The sequence below is a fragment of the Lissotriton vulgaris genome, chromosome 10, assembly GCF_964263255.1.
Source record: "Lissotriton vulgaris chromosome 10, aLisVul1.2, whole genome shotgun sequence".
NCBI lineage: Eukaryota > Metazoa > Chordata > Amphibia > Caudata > Salamandridae > Lissotriton > Lissotriton vulgaris.
Genome location: NC_141698.1, coordinates 1062735207 through 1062756540, shown reverse-complemented (window position 1 = coordinate 1062756540; position 21334 = coordinate 1062735207). Strand labels below are relative to the sequence as shown.

At 50.8% G+C, this 21334-nt stretch overlaps 1 protein-coding gene across 1 annotated transcript in view; it reads left to right on the top strand.

Moving 5' to 3' along the window:
* The window catches only part of ZCWPW2 (zinc finger CW-type and PWWP domain containing 2), a 778017-nt gene that overhangs the window by 79689 nt on the left and 676994 nt on the right, over positions 1–21334 (top strand). The window contains exon 2 of the mRNA XM_086939915.1: positions 18435–18594. Coding sequence (XP_086796041.1) covers positions 18435–18594 — 160 coding nt within the window. The remainder of the gene's footprint in view (positions 1–18434; positions 18595–21334) is intronic.

Genomic DNA, 21334 nt, shown 5'->3' with positions numbered 1-21334 from the left:
ATGTACACATACGAGACAGGCAAGGTGTGGTTTGGACCTAAAAGCGAATGCACTGAAGCAATTACATATAAAATGAATAGGTCGGTCTGGCAGGGGTGCGTGTTGGCACCTTTTTTATTCACCCTCTACATTAATAATCTGTAGAATTTTTTATTGGCCAAAGACCAGAATCTACCACAGTTGGTTTCTCATTGGATACCAGTACTTTTATATGTGAAAGTTGCAGTTTAGATTGATAGAGCTGCCAAAGGCCTCCAAAGACTACTTGATGCATTTACCCTTTTCATGGCCCAGTTAGATTTGAAGAGTAATTTAACTAAATCCTACATAGTGTTTTGTGATATAAAAGTCCTGGAAAGTCGCCACCATAATATTGGGCGAGAAAGCAAAAGACACACAATTGATGGACGGAATGCAGAACAAATGAAAACATTCACCCCCAGTCAAGAGATCTGGGTTAAATCCATCATTCTCTTGCTCACCACGCCACCCCAGATGAACCTGGCCATATGCAAATCAGTCTTGACCCTGTGCCTCATATGTCTGGGTTCAAACTGGAATGGCATGGGGAGCAAAAAAACGATGGATTTAGGCCCAGATCCTTGTACTGGGGTGAATGTATGACATTGTTCTGCATTATGTCCATCAATTGTTGATTTCGTCTTTTTTTTGGAAGGTGTAGTGGACACCTTGCATGCACAATTTGACTTTGACTGGGTGAAGGAAGGTATCATGTTGTAGGGTTGGCCCTTCATAAGAGTCTGGACAAGACTACGGAAGTAAACTATACCTTCCTACTCTCTCGCATTCGAAATGATTTTGCTCAGTGGCGACGACTGCCCCTGTTGTGGCTTGGGAGATTGGCCACGGTTAAAATGAATGTCTTACCACAGGCCTTATAGCCCTTCCAAACTCTCCCTTTAATGCCTCCATCGAACTTGCTCGCGCACATACAAACTGAAATTGAGCGTTTCATCTGGGGTCCGATCTCTCCCAGGCTACAGAAGACTTTGCTGCTTTGCTCTAAGAAGGAGGGTGGCCTGGGCTTGCCAAATACCACTCGCTATTTTCAAGCATCACTGCTGCGCTACCTCGTTGAATGGAACTGTCCCATGATGGAGAAACACTGGGTATTTATGGATCAGACGGTGGCTGGCCACCATATCTGAAGGGAGGCCTGGATACCTGGTTTGTCGCGTTCCAGGGGGCTGTACTCCTCGCCAGTCACTCAGCTCACTATGCTAGTTTGGGATAGAATGTTCAAAAGGGCCAATCTTACAACATTTCCCTCCCCATGTCTTCAATCTTTTTAAACCCCGATTTACCTCCTCGGAAGGAAAAAGGGGCGGGCACGCAGTGGTTGGGGGACGGGTGTAAGCGCCTGGGACATTTGCTCAACCTGCAGGGCCCTAGACCCTTTAAGCAGCTCCGAGCGGATTATGGCCTTGCAGGCTCGGACCTCTTCCTACATATGCAGATGTTGCACTGGATGACCGGCCCCCTAATACGCCCCCTGGTTAGTAGACTGATGCTACCTTTTGAAAAGTGTCTTTTCTTGAAAAATGATGACCACAAACGTATTTCAGAAATGTATACGTTCCTCGCCAAGGGAGCCCGAACCCCAGGACAGAGACGGTGGGAGGCGGAAATAGGTTGCACCCTTTTGGATAAAGAGTGGGAGGATATTTTTTATGAGACCCACCACACTGCACACTCCATGGGCCACACGGAGACTCCATTTAAAATTGTATCTTACTGGTATCTCTCTCCGGCTCGCTTAACCAAGTGGAGCCCCCAGTGCGACGGCTTCTGCTGGCTTGGCTGCAGGAGCCCAGGCACCCTCCTTCACTTGCTATGGAATTGCCGGAAACTCAAGAGGTATTGGGACAGGATCCTTGATGAAATCAATAAGGCCTTTAACACTACCATCCCTAGGTTCCCTGCTTACACTATCTTTGGACTGCCCAATGCACTGACCTTTCCATTGCGCTCTATCAAAGGCAAGCAGATGGACCTGGCGCAGAATGCGGCACACCAGGTACTCCTAGCTGATTGGAGGCCAGATAGGATCCCGGATCTCACACAATGGCTGCACCATTTGTGGTCCCACTCCCTTTTAGGCATGGAGAGATTGTCTATGGCCACTCTAGGGAATAAAGCCGAATACGCCAAAATCTCTCCCCTTCATCTCAATTTTATCCACAGAGTTTCTGGAACTGTCGTGTCCCGCCTTTCTACAGATATTGCGAATGATCCCTGAGAGTCAAGAAGGTGGTTAGCACATATGGTCACAAACGGGCTGGTCGGGCCTCCCATGGATCCAATGACCATCACACCACTTTACTCTTTTGTAAGAGTATAGTTTTTACTCACCTGGAGAGGTGAGGGGTGGGCATTGGGCCTTTAAATTTTGACTTAGTTATTGTTTTGCCTGGGATTACTATTTTTTCTCAAAAGGCAGACTTTCTCGCCTCTAGTTTGCCATAATGATTCCAAGGCTCACTGTTATATGCATGCTCATTGTGCAGTAGACCTTTCTTATGCTCACATTTCTAGTGACAGGAGCGTTAATGTTTCCCTTATGAAACCCGGCCTTCACAGGATGGGTTGTAGGAGCATGCTGTGTCAGCTAGCGAAATAGACAGCCTATAAACCATAAGCCCCGTTTATTCTTTTCTGATTGTAATAGACCGGCTCGTGGGGCTGTAGGCAACAATGCACTGTATTTTCATGCTATGTGTTCTGCTAACAAAAACTGATTTAATTCTAAAAAATGAGAGAAAGGCAACACAGATATTCTGACTGATAATCAATCAATCAATCATATCATTTGTAAAGCGCACTACTCACCCGTGAGGGTCTCAAGGTGCTGGGGTGGGGAATGCTGCTACTGCTCGAAAAGCCAGGTCTTGAGGAGTTTTCTGAAGGTCAGCAGGTCTTGGGTCTGCCGTAGGTGGATGGGGAAAGTGTTTCAGGTCTTGGCGGCGAGGTAGAAGAACAATCTGCTGCCGGAGGTTGCTCTTCAGAAGTGAGGGACTGTGGCGAGGGCGAGGTCGGTGGAGTGGAGCTGGCGGGTGGGGGTGTAGAAGCTGAGTCGTCTGTTAAGGTACGTTGGTCCGGTGTTGTGGAGTGCCTTGTGTGCGTGGGTGATGAGCTTGAAGGTTATCCTCTTGTTGACCAGGAGCAAGTGCAGGTCTCTCAGGTGGGGTGTGATGTGGCTGTGGCGAGGGATGTAGAGGATCAGGCGTGCAGAGGCGTTCTGGATGCGTTGGAGCCGTCTCAGGAGTTTGGCCGAGGCTCCTGCATTGAGGGCGTTTCCGTAGTCCAACCTGCTGCTTACGAGGGCCTGGTTGACTGTTCTTCTCGTTTCAGTGGGGATCCACTTGTAGATTCTGCGGAGCATGCGGAGGGTGTTGAAGCAGAAGGAAGAGACAGCGTTGACCTGTTTAGTCATGGAGAGGGTGGAGTTGAGGATGACCTCTAGGTTGCGGGCGTGGTCGGTGGGTGTTGGAGTGGTTCCCAGTGCGGTCGGCCACCAGGAGTCGTCCCAGGCCGAAGGGGTGGATCCGAGGATGAGGACCTCTGTCTTGTCCAAGTTCAGCTTCAGTCGGCTGTTCCTCATCCATTCAGCGACTGCCTTCATTCCTTCGTGAAGGTTGGTTTTGGCGGTGTGGGGGTTCTTGGTCAGGGAGAGGATCAGTGGGTGTCATCGGCGTAGGAGACGGTGTTGAGGTCGTGCCAGCGGGCGACGTGGGCGAGCGGTGCCATGTAGATGTTAAACAGTGTTGGGCTGAGGGATGAGCCCTGGGGTACACCGCCGATGATCTTGGTGGCTTCGGAGCGGAAGGGGTGAAGGCTGACGCTCTGTGTTCTGCCGGACAGGAAGGAGGTGGTCCAGTCCAGGGCCTTCTCTTGGATCCCGGCGTTGTGGAGGCGTGTTTGTAGTGTGTGGTGGCAGACCGTGTCGGCGTCTGACAGGTCCAGGAGGATGAGGGCCTCCGTCTCTCCGTTGTCTAGCAGGGTCCTGATGTCAACGGTGGCGGCGATGAGGGCAGTCTCGGTTCTGTGGCAGCTGCGGAACCCGGACTGGGAAGGGTCCAGGATGTTGTTCTTCTCGAGGTAGCGGGTCAGTTGTTCATTGACGGTCTTCTCGATTACCTTTGCCGGGAATGGGAGTAGGGAGATGGGCCGGAAGTTCTTGAGGTCCTTGGGGTCCGCCTTGTGTTTCTTGAGTAAGGCGTTGATCTCGGCGTGCTTCCAGCTCTCCGGGAAGGTTGCTGTCTCGAAGGAGGTATTGATGACTTTCTGAAGATGGGGTGCGATGGATATGCTGGCTTTGTTGAAGATGTGGTGTGGGCATGGGTCTGACGGAGATCCGGAGTGGATGGTGTTCATGATTTTGATGATGTTGTCGTCATTGATGTTGGTCCAGGAGAGCAGGCGGTTGGTGCAGATGGTGGTCGTGGGGGTGGAGATCTCAGTGGTTGACGGGAAGGTCGTGACGTTGAAGCTGTTGTGGATGTCTGCGATCTTGCGGTGGAAGAAGGTGGCCAGGGAGTCACACAGGTCTTGCGAGGGTGGGATGTCATTGGTGTTGGAGCTGGGGTTGGAGAGTTCCTTCAAGATGTTGAAGAGCTCTTTGCTGTTGTGCGCGTTGTTGTCTAGGCGGTCTTTGAAGGAGGCCCTTTTGGCGGATCTGATGAGGTGATAGTGTCTGCGGGTGGCATTTTTGTGGGCTGCGCGGCTGTCCGGTGTTCGTTCAGGGAGCCAGATCTTCTCCAGCTTTTGGCAGTTTTTTTTGGAGGCCCTGAGGTCTTCAGTGAACCAGCTGGCTTTCTTGTTGGTGTGACTGTTGGAGGGTTACTTGATTGGGGCGAGGGTGTTGGCACAGTTGTTGATCCACTGTTTGAAGTTGTGGGCGGCGGTGTCGGTGTCGGGGTCGGTGTGGTCGGCGGGTGGACTCTGGGTGAGGATGTTGGTTAGATGGTCTTCGGGGACTTTACTCCAACAGCGGCAGGGCATCTTTCGGGTGCGGTGGTGCGTGGTGGGTTTCTTGAAGGTGAAGTGGATGCAGCGATGGTTGGTCCAGTGGAGTTCGGTGGTGTGGTTGAAGGAGACGTGGGGGCTTGCAGAGAAGATGGGGTCAAGCGTGTGACCGGCGCAGTGGGTGGGTGTTGTGACGAGCTGTCTGAGTTTGAGGTTGGCGATCAGGGTGGTGGATTTGGTGTCGTCGTTGTTCTCGAGGTGGAAGTTCAGGTCCCCGAGGAGTATGTAGTCCATGGAGGCGAGGGTGTGTGTGCTGACGAAGTCGGCGATGGAGTCGCTGAACTGTGGTCGGGGTCAGGGAGGTCTGTAGATGAGGGTTTCTCTGAGGGTGGTGTTGGGGTCGGTGTGGATCTGGAAGTGCAGGTGTTAGGCGGTGCTGAGGGTGTCGTTGGTGTGGGTCGAGACTCTGCAAGTGTTCCTGTGGACGATGGCGTTTCCTCCTCCTGCTCCATTGGTGCGGTCCCTGTGGGTGATCTTGTATCCTTCCGGGACGGCTATGGCTATGTCGGGTGCCGAGACCGGGTTCAGCTAGGTCTCCATCAGGGAGGCGACGTCTGGGGAGGTTGAGTCGAGTAGGTCCCAGAGTGCAGTGGCGTGTTTGCGGGCGGAGCGGGTGTTGAGAAGGATGCATCCGAGGTGGTTGGGTTCTTTCCTGGTCGGCAGCATGGAGGGGCGGATGCTTGTGAAGCTGCAGTTCCGGCAGGTGAAAGCTCCGTGGGTGTGCTTCGGGCGGCCAGGAAGCAGGTGTGTGATCGTCCGGTGTTGAGTGTGGGAGGGTTCTGGCATCGTAGCGGTGTCGGACGTCGTGGATTTTGAGGTTCCTGGCTCTGGGCGCGGTCCAGGTGCGGACGGACACAGATCTGCTTGGCTTAGGGGCGCCAGCGCCGCGGCCGCTGCGCGGCCTCCATATGAGGGGATGTGGGAGGGAGGAGCAGCTGGGAGGCGGACGGCGAATGGGATTGCAGGGGGGTTGGGGCAGGGCCGCAGGGACGCAGCAGCAAGAAAAACGGGCAGGGCCGCGGGAGAACTAGGCACAGGAAGAAAAAACAAGTTTAGGCAAGTAAACAAGTTAGGCACAGGGGAATTAAAACAAGTCTGGCCAAGAAAGCAAGTTAGGCACAGGGGAGTAAAAACAAGTCTGGGCAAGAAAGCAAGTTAGGCACGGGGAATAAAAATAAGTCTGGGTAAGAAAGCAAGTTTAGGCACAGGGGAATTAAAACAAGTCTGGGCAAGAAAGCAAGTACAGGCACAGGGGAATAAAGACAAGTCTGGGCAAGATAGCCAGTACAGGCACAGGGGAATAAGGACAGGTCTGAGCAAGAAAGCAAGTTAGGCACAGGGGAAAAATACAAGATTATGCAAAAACAATGCAGGCAGAGCTGTGCAGCAGTGTGGGGAGCGACCTGCCTGCGAGCAGTGTCAGAGGTCACTCATACTGATACTTCTTCCTGCAGATTCCTCACCTGTAGAACAAAGACCAGGCATCGGACTGGATCAGGAAACTTGAAAGCAACGAGGTTGCTGGTAGAGGGCGTTCGACTCAGTCGATGCCGGAAGTGATGTCAGACAACTTCACCAAGGCCATAAAGCACCCACCCCCCCCCTCCAGTGCATCAGCATCATTTCCCTTTATCCCACACCTTTGACGCCGATCCACAGCTTCACTCTGAGGACATTTCTCTCACAAAATGCCCCCACCCCTAAAAAGTCTGGGTTTAAACACTGTAGGGACTGTTACAGGCAGATACTCATGAGGTCTGTCTGTGGTGCTTAGGATCTGACCATGACTCGATGGACTGCTCATTGTGCCTCAGTATGCAACCCAAGGCCATCAAAAAGTCGTTGGCCAAGCTCTTCATATCCTGTGTGATGGATGAACACTGATGCCAAAAACATACCAAGAACCATTCCCAATCGACCAGGAAGTAAAAGAAGCTTTCTAAATTTGAGTTGTTTCATCACTCTCTGTCTCCCACAGGTCTTTTTTTTTTTTTTTAAACACCTTTATTAAAGTGGACCAAGTTATACACAGCTTTACGCCTACAACCCTCCGGGCCGGCGATGCGACAATGATGTAATAGTGCATCCAGACCATAAACCGTACATGTGAAGTACACAGCCCTATGCCGTCAACCCGGGGGTACGGCGGCGCAACATCACCTTATCATGGGTTGACCCCCCATGAACTACTGTCCACACTATGACGATGTATCTGAGTGTATCTCCACGCTCATGGAAGGAATTATACGTAGGTTGTATGCCGTGAAACTGGGAATGTAGGTGCATTTTGCATTTTATCCCCCCTCCCCCTCCTATGGAAACTTGCCCCCCCCCACAAACAGAAATAAGTAGGAAACTTCCCTTGAACTCCCCCTTCCCCTCCCCCTCTCTCATAGTATCCCGCCCGTGCGCTGCTCCGTCTGCTACTGAATTTGCCATATGGTAGTCTCTGTGGTGGTGTCCCCTTCTATCGCCCCTAGTGTAGCTCCCACTTGTAGGCCCCGGAACATATCCACCTGTCCCTTCGTGTGACCACCCCTCTATACTAGCGTGTGCTCCTCGCCCCACGACAGCCAGGCTTCAATACTCCACCCAGCCGTCGCCCTGTCTCTCCTGTCCTCGTAACTTCGTCCTCGACTAAGGACCTGCGGCGGAGGAATATCAGTGTAGTTTATTGTGTATCCCCTTCCCCCTCCCGCTGCGCATCCCCCGTGTCCCCCTAGTGGTCCTGAAGATGTTGTATAATCCCCAGAAGTTCTTAGGTCTGCTAGTGGGGGGGAGGAGTTCGCTGTAGTGTTCCGCCTGTGTGCAGCAGTATACCATGTCCCTGGCCCATCGCTTTTTTATCGGGGCCGGGCCCCACATCCAGCACTGCGCCACTGTACGCCTCGCCAACAGTAGACCATGTCCGCCAACCTTCTACATGCTACCGGCAGGGGTTTCGAATAGCCCAGCAGGGCCATCGGCGGATCTATCGGCAGTTCATGTTCGAGTATCTCACTTAATTCTGAAATAACCGCCACCCAGAAATCATATATCTTGCGGCAGCCCCACGCCATAAGTAGGAAGTCTGCCACCGGAGCGTGGCAGCGCTCGCATTCAGGGGATTGTCTAAGGCCATATCGATGCAGGCGTTCCGGAGTATAATAAACTCTTTGCAGGAATTTAAAGTGCACCAGTCTGTGGCGACCATTCAGGGATACCTTCCTAGTGTTTGCACAACAATACGCCCACATCGAATCATCTATTTCCATCTCGAGGTCGATTTGCCAAGCCAGTCGGGCCCTGGAAGGCTCCTGCGCTCTGTATGACACACTGCTCTTGTAGAGATGTGTCACCAAATGCCGTGGGGACGCCGTCGCTATGACGTACGAGAGTTCTGGGATGTCCGGTGGCTCAGCTAGATCCGGGCCCAGGACATCTCTCATGGCACTCCGAAGTCGGTGGAACTGGAACCGCTGCAACAGTTGGGTCCTCTGCGCCCTGGGCGACCTGGTCCCACGTTTTTACCTTGCCATCCTCAAATAGGTCCCCCGCTGACTTAAGCCCCAGTTCTTGCAGCGCTCTGAGTACGTTCCTGTCCCCAATAGGAGCCAGCCACTGCAGCCACTCCACCGCCATCGCAGGGGAGTATAGCAGCACTTCTTCCCTCGCCTGCAGCAAGGCGTTCCAGGCGTGTTTCATAGCCGTGATCGAATCCAAAATGCCCACTCTACGGTCAACCGGGGTACAGATCGTGGCCGGAAGTGGAAGCGGTTCCGCAAAAAGTCACTCCATCCGTACGTGCGGGATGTTACCATCACCATGGATCCATGTGTGCAGGTGTGCCGCCTGGGCCACTCTATAATACCTCTCCAGATCCGGCGCACCCAGGCCACCTAATTCACACGGGAGTGTAAGAGTGCTCCACCGGACCCGCGGTTGTCTGCCCCCCCAAGCCAAACGGATCATGAGTTTCGTTAGGTTTCGAAAGAAGGCCTTCGAAAGAATGATGGGCAGAGTATTGAACAGGAATAAAAAGCGCGGGAGAATCACCATCTTCATGATGGCTACGCGGCCCATCAAGGAAAGCGGGAGCTTACACCATCTGTCCACGTCGTCCTCACACGTACTGAAAGCCACCCCATAGTTTTCATTGAAAAGTACCCTCTGGATCAGTGTGTATCATTATGCCAAGATACCGTACCGGGTCCGCCGACCATCGTAACGGATATTCCATGTCGAATCGATCCGTCACTGGGGTCAAGGGAAACGCCACCGATTTCTCTCAATTGACCTTTAGGCCCGAGAGGGCTTCAAAGCGTACTACCTCGCTGAGAACTTGCGAAAGGTTGTATTCCGGATTCCGTACATATAGTAGCGTGTCATCCGCGTACGTTGAGATAACTATTTTGTAGGACGGAAAGCTAACTACCCTGTGCCAATGATACTCTCGCAGCGCGCACGCGAGCGGTTCAGCCACGAGAGCGTATAACAGTGGAGACAGGGGGCAGCCCTGCCTCCTGCCTCTGCTAATGGGAAAGGGGTTCGAGACCTGATCTCCTAGTCGTACCCTAGCCACTGGCCGCCAGTACAGTGCGCCGATCATTTGTAAAAACTGCTCCCCCAACCCCATACGGCACAACACCTTCAGCATGAATGGCCATTTGACAGATTCGAACACCTTTTCCATGTCCAGGAAGATGGCGACGGCCTTCGCATCCTGACGTACATGTTTTATGGTACCTAGCACCGTGCGTATATTATAGGACAAGTTTCGTCCTGGTACAAAACCGGACTGCTCCGGAGCAACCACCTCCGGCGCGATCCGGACTTTGGCGTAAAGTTTAGCGTCGACATTCAAGAGCGATATCGGTCTGTATGAACTGCAGATACCAGGGGTTTACCCGGCTTCAGTATAGTAACCAGGAGGGCTTCCCTCATTGTGCCGGGCATGCTACCTTCCTCGCATAGCTCGTCGTACAGGGACAAAAGGTGTGGAATAAGTTTGTCCTTGAAGGCCTTATAGAAGCCGACTGTCAGGCCATCGATCCCTGGAGCGCTGTGTGCTCTCATGGTAGACAGGGCCTCCGAGAGCTCGTCAGCCTGTATAGGCGACCTGAGGAACTCCCTATCCGACTGCGCTAAGAATGGTAGTTGAATATGCTCTAGATAATCTTCCATGTCCGCCTCCAGATCGTACGTTTTGGTAGTGTACAGGTCAGAGTAGTAGTCCCGAAATGTAGAGAGAATGTCCTCGTCGGACGTGACCGTGTCCCCTCCCGAGGCCTCCAGTTCCGTAAGTCTGGAGGTTCGCTTATCTTCCCGTATTATTCTGGCTAGCAGGGAACTCGGGCGTTCGCTCTCGCCGTATGTTCTCGCCGAGGCGTATTTCCCCATATAACAGACCTCCCTGTCCGCTCCTTCGTTGAATTCTGAGATTAGGGATCTCAGCCTGTCAGCCACCGCGGGGTCCGAGTCAGTTAAAACTTTCAACTCTAAATCCGCCAGTTGAGACTCCAATGTACGGAGACGCTGACGTATAGCCTTCAGAACACTTGAGTGTTTGGACATGGCTACTCCGCGAATGAAGACCTTGAAGGCCTCCCAGACCGTGTGAAAGTTGTCCACTGAGTCCAGGTTCTTCTCAAAGAAGAGATCTATCTCCTCCGCCAGTTCCCCTCTAAAGGTATCATCCAAAAGGGCATATGGCGGGAAGCGCCAGGTGAACGGGGGGATCCTGCGATTCGGCATCGCAAGAACCAGTAATATTGGCGAGTGTCTGACAACGTACGCGTGAGTACAGTGCATTCTACGATCTTGCTGGTGATGGAATGAGAGGCCAACCAATAGTCGATCCTAGTATGAATGTCATGGAAGGAGGAGTAGTGTGTAAACCCACCTCTGCCCGCATTCCTGCTTCTCCACACATCCACTAGATCTAATGTCAGCAGCTCTGCTTGTAGGGTTACCGCCGCCGCAGCCGGTCTACGCGCAGGACCAGAAGACCTATCCAGCCCTGGGTCTAGCACTAGATTAAAATCACCCCCCTAGAGCATGTGCGCTGAAGCATAGGTCCTACAACTGAGTGCCAGCCGGGAGTAGAAGTCAGGGGAATCATAGTTCGGGCCATATATATTCACTACAATGAGATCATGTCCCTTACCCTCGCATCTCGAAATTAAATAACGGCCCTCGGGATCCGCCTGAAGCAGTCGTATAGTTAAGTTGGAGCACGGATTCACCCATGTTAAGACACCCCTAGAATGTGTGGTGTAGCCCGCCACTGTGGAAGTCCCCTGTAGTCCCCTGTGCTGTAGCATTTTGCTGTTGAGCGGTAAATGTGTTTCCTGAATGAGCGCAATATCTATATGATGTCTCTGCAGATAATGGAGTACTTTCCTTAGCTTCCTGTGGTCGTTAAGCCCCCTAATATTCCAGGTCAACACCCTTAAGGAATCAGGAGGATTATCCAAGTTCGTCACCCGGGCACTAGCCATCGGAGCCAGCTGAGGTCATACAGTAGTACAATGTCGCTATGACACCAACATCACTCAAATCATCCAGAGGGTACAGCGCACAAGTCAAAAATAGCCCCCTTCCTACCTCACCTCCCTCCCCACCCCTTCCCCCCCCCCCCCCCCCCCGGAACATCAACTTTCCAAACATCACCCTCCATCCCCCCGCCCACAGCAGACCCACCCCAACCCGGTCCGGCAGTGTATTGCCCACCCCACTCCCCAGAGCACCCACCCCAACTGAAGTCAACAAACAAACCAATACGCTGAACGCGCGGGGGCCCAGGTAGCCAAATGTCATAGTCTCAACCTAAGTCTCAGAGCTCATGTCAGCCTTTCTACCCGCCCCTGCCATGCATAAGAACCCTAATTAGTGCGACGTTCTACAGATTAACAATAGCCATTATCACATCCCCCCCCGTGCGGGACCCACCCATGACCTTGACCGGCAAATTGTCCCAGGTCCAGTTTCCGCACCCCTTGATGTCCACGGAAAGTCCCATGCAGTATGCCCCTGCAGGTTGCAGGACTGGAGTCGCGTGGAACGCGAAACCTGGGGAGCCCCCCTCCCAGTCCGCCCCCCCATCCCCCTACATCACTTATCTGTGCAGCTGGCAGTCCTCAGAAAGAGCATCGTGAGATTCTTCACCCCACCTGGAGACGGCCACAACGAGAACAGTCCATGATCCCGCTCGCCATCCATCCAGCGAGTCGCGGGGTGCCCCAAACCAGAGAGATTCAGTCCTGATCATCCAGCCGGCTGTCGCCATCGCCGTCCTCGTGGTTCCTGTCCGAGCTCTCTTTCGCTTCCCTTGACCATCGTTTCATTGCTTGTTGCAGCGCTTTGGGATCTGTGTAAATATGAGAGTGGCCTCCTTTGTTGACACGTAATTTGGCCGGATACAATAGCGCGTAGTCCAAACCCATCTCCCTCAGACGTTTCTTGTGTGGTATGAACTGCTTCCGCTCCTCTTGTACCTTAGTTGTAAAGTCTGGGTACAGTGATGTAGCCGACCCCTCATACTGCAGGTTCTGTTTCGTGCGTGCCAGGCGAAGAGCCGTGTCTCTGTCCCTGTAGTTGAGAAGTTTCGCTATGACAGGGCGCGGAGGCGCTCCCGGCTGCGGCTTGGGCACCAGCGATCTATGTGCTCTCTCCACTGTAAACATATTTGAGAATACTCCGTCCCCCAAAAGTTTCATTAGAAGCTGTTCCACAAAGCGCTCCATAGGGCCCGTCGCCGTAGACTCTGGAAGGCCCGTGATGTGCAGGTTACAGCGCCGGGAACGCACTTCCAAATCCTCAGTCTTGTCTTGCAATGTTCGCATCATCCGTTCCATCTTTTTCTGTGCCGTGTCCAGGTCAGTTTGCGCCTCCTCCACCTCCGTCATCCTGCGTTCGGCCGTATCATGCCTCTCAGCATGCTTGTCCAGCCTCTCCGCCATTCGATCCATCCTGTAGGACATTGCGTCGATCTTGGACCCCAGGGCCCATATGCTGGTCTGGATGCCCTGCTCCATGGAGAGAAGCATAGTTTTCAGGTCTGAGTCCACGCTCGGAGCCTCCACCACTCGCTCCGTTGAGGCACCCTCCGCTGCCGGGCTCTGTTGCAAGAGACGCTTCTGCGAGAATGGGAGCTTACTTTGGGTCCTGTCTCCTTTCCCCATTATGCCGCCACTCGCTCCCAGGGACCACTCAAGAATGCAGGGGCGCCGGGTGGGCCCCAGGTCAGATCCTCACCAGACTCAGGCGCTCGCAGTGCGCCCTACCTCTCGCACCACCCCCGATTGGGGTTCTGTAGTATAGCTGGCCGTCGGTATCGGGGCGTTGGCCGCCAGAAAGGATCAAACCAGGCTCTCCTCTGGCGGGCGAGTCGGGATGCTTGAGGTTTCGGTCGGTCAGGTGGCCGTCCTCCTGGAAGTCAGTGGCCACTTTCACGCTCAGGAGCAATTGCAGTAGCCTCCTCGAGGTCTCCCCCCTCCTCCGGCCCAGCAGGCGCCGTGTGTAGGAAGGGCGCGAAAATAGCGCGAGGGGCAGCTCCTCGTTCCGCGCTAGTCCTGCAGGGGAGTAGCACCCAAACTCTCTGATCCCTCAATGTTGATTGTTAGGAGGCCCCCGGGGTCCCTCTACATCAGGCACTCCTCAGCGTGATCCTCGGAAGGGGGGGGGGGGGGCGTAGCACCTCCTCGCCCCTTATCAGTGTCCTCAGAGGGGGGGGGGGGGGCGAATTCCCCGGGCCTCGTCCCTCTGTGTAGAGTCGCGGAGGGGGGGTCCGGGGGGGGCCTTCAACCCCGGCACTCCGTCTGCCAAGTCTGTTCTCTCAGGAGGGGGAGGGGCCGCTGGACCGGTACCTTCACTGCGGCTACGGCCGCACGTCCTAGCACGTCACCTGGGTGCTCCCAAAATTGAGTCCGTGGTCTTGCGGCCCTGCTTCGGCGGGGCGCCGCACTCTCCCGTTGTGCCGCGGTCCCGCTCTCCCGCCTCCGTCGGGTCGTCCGCCCGCTCCACACACCTCGGGCAGGTCACAAACGCTGGGGTCCGTCCTCGGATGTCGCGAAAACAGGATAATGAAGGATATTGTGGTTCATGCGCGGCGGAGCTGCGGGATTAAGCGGCCATTACGCTTCCCGGCTAGCTCCGCCCCCCTCCCACAGGTCTTTCATCCTCAGAACCTTGATGCCCTTGGATCATCTGTGCAGCTCTGCTCCTCCATAGATCCAGATTAGGACAGACCCTGTAGTGTAGTTCCTATATTCCTAATAGGCTCAGCGCATTGGAATAACATAAACAGCAGTGTAGACGTAGGACTGAGGTAATCTAGTTCTCTACTGACTATGTTAGACTTAATTAGTTTTGCCAGATAGCTCAGAGGTCACTAGAAACTTTCTCGAATGAATACGGAGGGTTTAACTTCCCTGATTTAGACAAGAAGGGATTAGCTTCTGACAACCATATAACATGACAACTTTGCTCCCCCAGAATAAGGAGTGTATCTCCAGAGTCGTGTGAAAACAATAGACAGCTATTTCACTCAGTCAATCGTGCATGCTTAGTTCCACCAGAGTGCAGAGAAATAGAGAGACAGGCCTTTTCAATAAAAGGTCTTATTGTATTGAGCAGTCTTCTTTCTCATGCAAGAGAAATGAATTGCCACAATTGCAATACTTATCATGAAGTAAAGTGCGTACAATAAAAAGAGTATTATGAAATAATACTGTAAAAGCATTGATATGGTTTCTTAGCCATATGATACTTTAAAATGGATAAAATATTTACATACATAAAAACATTGACTAACTAACTCAACTGGTGCTTCTAAGATACACCTACCCTGGTGTACCTGACCTAAGCCTAATACGTGGGAAGGAGTAAGTAAGTTGCAGTTTTAAGTTAAGTTGGGTTTTTTGCCAAGAATCTGAATCAAGAATTCTCTCTAAGGTTTGAATCAGCTCCGTACTTTGGTTATAGAATGAAGGAGGTCTTGTATCTCTTTTCTCAGGACTCGATCTCCCAGTAACCCGCAAGGATGACTGGAAACACCGGAGCTGGATTTCTCGGCTTGAGAAAAGGCAGCTTCTCCAGTGTGTCAAAGGGTAGGGGCGGCTTCCTTCGGCTCTCGCATCAGCTGGGCTTCGGATAAGTAGATAGCCGCTCTGCTCCACACCACCGTGTGTTTGCTTAAGGCACGTGTTGGTATATTTATACCTGGAAGGTGCCGTGTTTGACGTAAGGTTGGATATAAGACGTCAATAAAAGATGTCACTAAGAACTGACTGTTCCTTTAGTGCTCGCAGGAGTTCAATGACAAATCAAAACAAAGACATGGGGAATTCCCAGGTTGCTGAAGGTTTGGTGTGTCGAAAGAACTCGTTGTGCTCTCTAGGAATCTAAGGAAGTAGCCTTGCCGTATTTGGACTGCGTGGGCTATGACTGAATATGGGTAAGATTTGTATGCCTTCATTAGGACATGATTTATCATAACCGCATAAGGGCATGAATTAGGAATTTTTAATTAGGGTCCTAGATACATTCACAACAACCCCACACCCAGGCACATGCGATGATTGTTCTCCTGATGCAGACTCCGGCCTTTACTGAGTTGCTGGCGCCAGAATTGGACCCGGCAGTATTCCTCTTTCTATGTATGCCATCTTCACAAAATACTCGATGCCGTCAAGTGCACCTTTGGGCCAGATGGCCCTCTGCATCTGCCGTCGGTATTAGTGCTTGCAACCCATTGCTTTGACCCAACTCTCTGCTTCTTGGTGCCACAACCGGTGCCATAGACAGTGTCTACACCACCGTCACCTCCACCACCACTTTCACCTCCTCCAACTCCAGACATGATGTTGTAGGAAACACAGCCCTACCTCAAACCTGAGATTCACTCTTAAAGGGAGGCCCTGAGGCTGCTTGAAGAGACACCCCGATTAACTTTTTGTGACAGATTCTAACTGTGTTGAGCATTTCACCGGTGCTGAACCTGTTCAGGATCCCCTTGCTTTTAGGGCCTGTCTTCAGCCAATGGGCTAGACACATCACTGGAGCTGCCTATGGACTTTCCCTCTGAACCACCAATGCCAGAGGTTGTGTCTTCGCACAAGGTCATGCTCAGCGCCACAGAGGTGTTGAACTTGCACTTGCCAACAACAGAGGCCAATGTCTTCACTGAGGTTCTCTTGCACTCATCGACCTCTTTAGAATTAATGAAGGTTTTACTAGAACACACTATGGTGGCATGGAAGAAGCCTTTCTCTGCTCCCACAATAACTCGGCTTGTAGCCCTCAGTTATCTGTCTGCACCTGGGGACTTGGAATTTTCTTTCCACGCACCCTTGCCCAGAGAGTTTTGTTATCCAGGCAACCTGTTCGGGAACCCAATTGGGCAGTGCCTTTCCTCCAGCCGCTGCTGACAGGGAGTCAAAACAATTGTAAGCTTTTCTGCTGGGAGTATGGCCTTGAAGTTAACTGCCAACTGCTTCCTCAACAGCTACATGCAAGCATTGTGGGACATGGCTCAGATGATTTTTCCGCATGTTGCGACCAACATGAAAGGTCATTTTCATTAGTTCATACCCATGACCGGACAAAATACCTCCTAGTATAATAGTAAGCCTGGGTTGGACAACACAAACTCCTATACAGGGACTAAGAGTATCTCAGTGACCATGCATCGCTAAACTTGGCTCAGGATGGTAAATTTCTCATCCAGTGCCCAGGCTAACCTGTTGAAATGCCCCTTAAACGGTGTGCGCTTGTTCAGAGATGAGGCCAACTCAGCCCAGGAGCAGTGTAAGGCCTATAACTAGGTCTTTAGGCCATCAGATGACATTGACCAAGGGCTTCTTGTCTTTTTGATGCTTTCGTGGTTTTGGAAAAGGCTTTTCCTTTCGTTCCTGGCAGTACACACCAGCGCTCCAGCAGCAGAATCCACTCAAATGTCAGTACAGAGGCAGTGGTAGAGTTAAAGACCATGAATCCGCCTTGCAACCCTCGTCCTCGTCCTCTTCCTAGTCTTCCCCCCCTTTTGACCCAGGAAAGCAGGCGTAGTTTTCTTCCCAAAGTGCACACGGAGCATTCTTCTGGCCTGGATGGCCATTACTTTGGACCAGTGGGCCCTTCAAATTGTAGAAAAGGGCCACCCCGTTCCCTTCCTTTAGGCTCTCCCGCCATCCCACCTCTTCCCTCCTCTCCATCTTCAGACCATTTGGCCATCCTACAGCAAAAGGTGGTAGCTCTCATCCTCAAGGGAGCTGTGAAGTTAGTGCCAGAGAGGGAAAATGTTTCCTGGATTCCTCTAGTCACACACACATGTTGGCACATGAGGGCTCTGCATTGGTGCCTCTGCAGGCAGAAGTACCAGACTGGGAGAAACCTGACGGACTCCATTGTGATCTCCACCAGCGCTTCAGAGTAAGTGGCTATGAAAACCTGTGGAAAGGTGACCTGTGGAAAAGTAACTATCTACTTTGCTGAAATTAGAGTGGACATAATGAGTTGGATACAGTGCACAGTATCTGCCTCCTCATAAACACTGTTTAGCTACTGTTAGTTTCAGTGTTTACTGGGTTTCTTGACTTGATGAGAGGGAATAAAGGATACCAACACTGGGAAAAGTTATAATTAAGTCATTTTTTTATTCACCAGAGAACTGCCCATGATAAAACATTAGCAATATTTTGAGACTATAAAGTGTACACTACAAAATGAAGGTTGTTTTTTAAACCCAGACGATGCTATCAGGTGCAAACACATAATGTAGAAATAACTGTTGTGCTGGGATCCAAGTGTATTTCTGATACCTAATGAGACCTGTGTGCTAAGGGAAAAATAATGTGCGTAAATGATAATTGTGCCGGTTTTGTGTCTTTTTGTCCTAGTGACAGCTGATGGTAGCACAGGAGTGAGGGCAATTTCTGCTCAATACGTAAATAGGTGTAAATTGAGTTTGGACCAGATCTCCAATTCTGTTTGAATTTCAGTGACCCCTTAAGTCCCACAGTTACTGACTTCATGCAATTGATTTTATTGCACTCACAATGATTCAAGGTGCAGTTCCTCTATGTGAGAGTAAAACCAGTAAATTAGTAATTGCAGAATAAGTGCCCAGCAACTACCCTTACTCACCAACACTGGTTGATTGTTCAGTTTTGTCTGTTTTCTTTTGGGGTTTGCTAAGTAGTTTTGAACATAGGATATACCTCTGTATCCATGATAAAATCATTATTTTCCTAAAATAAAACTGGTGAAAATAAAAATTGTGCTTCTGAAATCATAAAATGAAGATGTGTTAATATGCGGGTTACTAACACAAGTAGAAAAGTTAATTTAATAACTTTGATTTGTGGTTAAAAGCATTTGCTTCCAATTAAATTTCTTTCTTATCTTGAAAGATGGCCCGGTATACTTTGCCCTGATCCAAGTACTGGAAAATATGTGCTTTATGACTCTGATGGAGACGTTGAAAGATACCATGTAGAATTCCTGGGTAAACCCCATACAAGATTCTGGGCATCAGTAAAACATGTTAAGTTATATCAGGCAACGTTTCAGGTAGGTGTTTTTGTTTTTTTAAAATAGTTGAATACAAGTTTATGCAATCCTTCTTCAGAAACTACATTTTATCTTTCTTTAGGACTCTTATCATGACAGCAATTCACAATTTGTTTAATGGTGTGGACCACCAGGCCCATCCAACCTATCAATTTCATGCCGAATTTTCAAACATATTTTTTATTAGGTTTTGTTACACAAAGTACATCATATTACAAAAGCTAACAAGTGACCCCTCGCAGGGGGCCTCAAGATTCAATGAGACTCTAAGTGGCTAATTTCATGCCGACTTTTAACATGCATGATCCTATACTGTATCCAGTATGCCCTTTCATACCTTAAATTGAAATTTCCCTTGTCATTCTGACCCTTTTGAATGTTTTACTATGTTCATCTGTAAGAAGCTGGATTATTATTTGGGGTAGACAATTACCTACTTCAAAGAATAATCAAAACCCTTATTAGGGTGAAGCCTGCAAGTCACTAAATTAACGTGACCTCAACCCCCTGGGAGCTATGGCACAGAGCTGAGATGCTTATTTTAGGGCAATGTATAAAATGTGCAGTATCAAAACAGTAATGAAGTCAAAATGCAAAACAATAAAAAATACCAAACCGATTGGGAAATAAATGAGTGGAATTAGTTTAATAAACAAAATGCCACAAAATGATGAACATCCAATATGGGAAACTGAAGCAGGATTTTATTTTTGAAAATAAAATTAAACAATGCCCCCTCGCCTGGGGGTTATCTCCCATTGCGACGGTGGGCATTTTGCAGTTTACTGCCAGGGTTTACTGGTGGTGGCGGTCAGTGGAAACTGACCTGTATGTCCGCCTATTTACATTTGGTGGACGGACATACAGACCACCCTGTGAAGGACCTTACTCAGTCGGGTAATTGGAAGCTTGTAACCACGGAGGAGATGGAATAGTCCCCACCGTTGTTATACCAAACTCCTCCCGCATTTAGAGCTGGTGGACGGACCATTATGTTGGTGTAAAGGATACTCTGTCGCTTTTGCGATGGAGTACCCTTTCCACTAACTTATAAATTAGGCCCATAGGCTTTTAAGTCTCGATCCACTACAGGAGTACACTCCTACAGCTCAGAAGGGCATCAGGGAAGGCACTTAGAGGCTCACAGGGTGTTAAGCAGAGGCCAACAGCAGCGCCCAGTCCAGGTTCAGTTGCTAGTAGTCAGCTGTTTACTTTCAGGAAAATGCCTCTTGCAGCTTGTGGGCCTGTCATCACCCAGAAAGTCAGCCAAGTGACCTTTACAGACCATTTAATTTTTCTGGGTACAAGAGGGAGCAGGGCCAGGCCTTCATGGCTTATCTCATGTCATAGACAGCAGGTTCAGTCCTCTTTTCTACAGGCCAAGAAAGTGTTCTTTTGGGTGCCTGGAGTTCCCAGAATTAATGCTTGGCACAGCTGGTGATGAGAGTGCCCCCTGGCCCCACCATAACTAATGGGGTGAACATTCCTGGGACAAACCCCACAAACTTTGTCATTAACACATGTTTGCCTTACTGCAAGCAGGACCAAAAGTCTATTTTCCAGGGCATTTTCAAAATAGTGAAAGTCTTTGCCACGCTAAATATGGACTCTGAGCGATGAGGATGTGTGTGGGGAGTGTGCTATGGTAATCCTAGTGTGCTCCCACATGTAATGGGAAAATACAGTTTGACGCACTGTACTCCCACCAAACCCTAAGATAGAACTCTGGTAGGAAAAAAGTAAGGTCCTTAACCAATCAAACAGACAATCCACAACAGTTGTCTTTGCAATCTGTTCTTTCCCTTTCAAGTGCATCCCAAGTGTTGAATGTGTCTCAATGGAACTGTCGGGCAGGATTTGACACTACTGTCAAAAGAATACCAGCTGCTCCCACACTGAATTTTCTGTGGAGTTTAAAGGAGTCATCTCTGTCCATTCAGGTCGGCCTGTTGTTTGATTCTGGGAGGAATTTCACCCCTAAGTCAGTCCTATTCAAGGCTAATCATTTGCTGGACTGCTGTTGGAGAGCTAATGCAAACTAGCCACCATGAACTTCAGGCAGGAAAACTGTAATTTTGTAAATGTTACTTATCTTGTAAGGGATCTCCATTGATAGTCTTAAATCAGTCAACAGTCCCGCCCATGTGCCTAGATCCACGAGAACGTTTTCACAATAAGGCGCCGATTCCGATCCAGTAAAAAAAATCCCCCGTACGATTCGTAAATGTAGCCGTTTCCGTACGACTTGTAAACACACCGTACGACCCGGCGAGTACGATCCGGACCGGGTGATCAGGACGCTATTCGTACGGTCCGCGTCAGGTAAGGGCGATTCGTACGGAAAAGCGCACAATCACATACACACCGTACGGCGCGTACCCCCCATGATCGCCGGGGTACGCGCCCTACCCCTGCGATCATGGGGGGTACGCGCCGTACACCCAGTGTACATGGGGTACGTGCCGTACACCCACCGTACATGGGGTACGGTGCGTACCCCATGTACGCTGGGTGTACGGCGCGTACCCCCATGATCGCAGGGGTACGGCGCGTACCCCGGCGATCATGGGGGGTACGCGGCGTCCCTGGGGGGGGCGTTCCGTACTCGTTTCGGCGCGAACTATGCGTTTACGGCTGTTTCCAGCTCCCGTAAAAAAAAGGGTCGTACGGTGCGTACCCGACACGAATCGTACTTGCTGGGTCGTAAAAACCAGCCGCGAACCGTAGCGATGTCACGTAC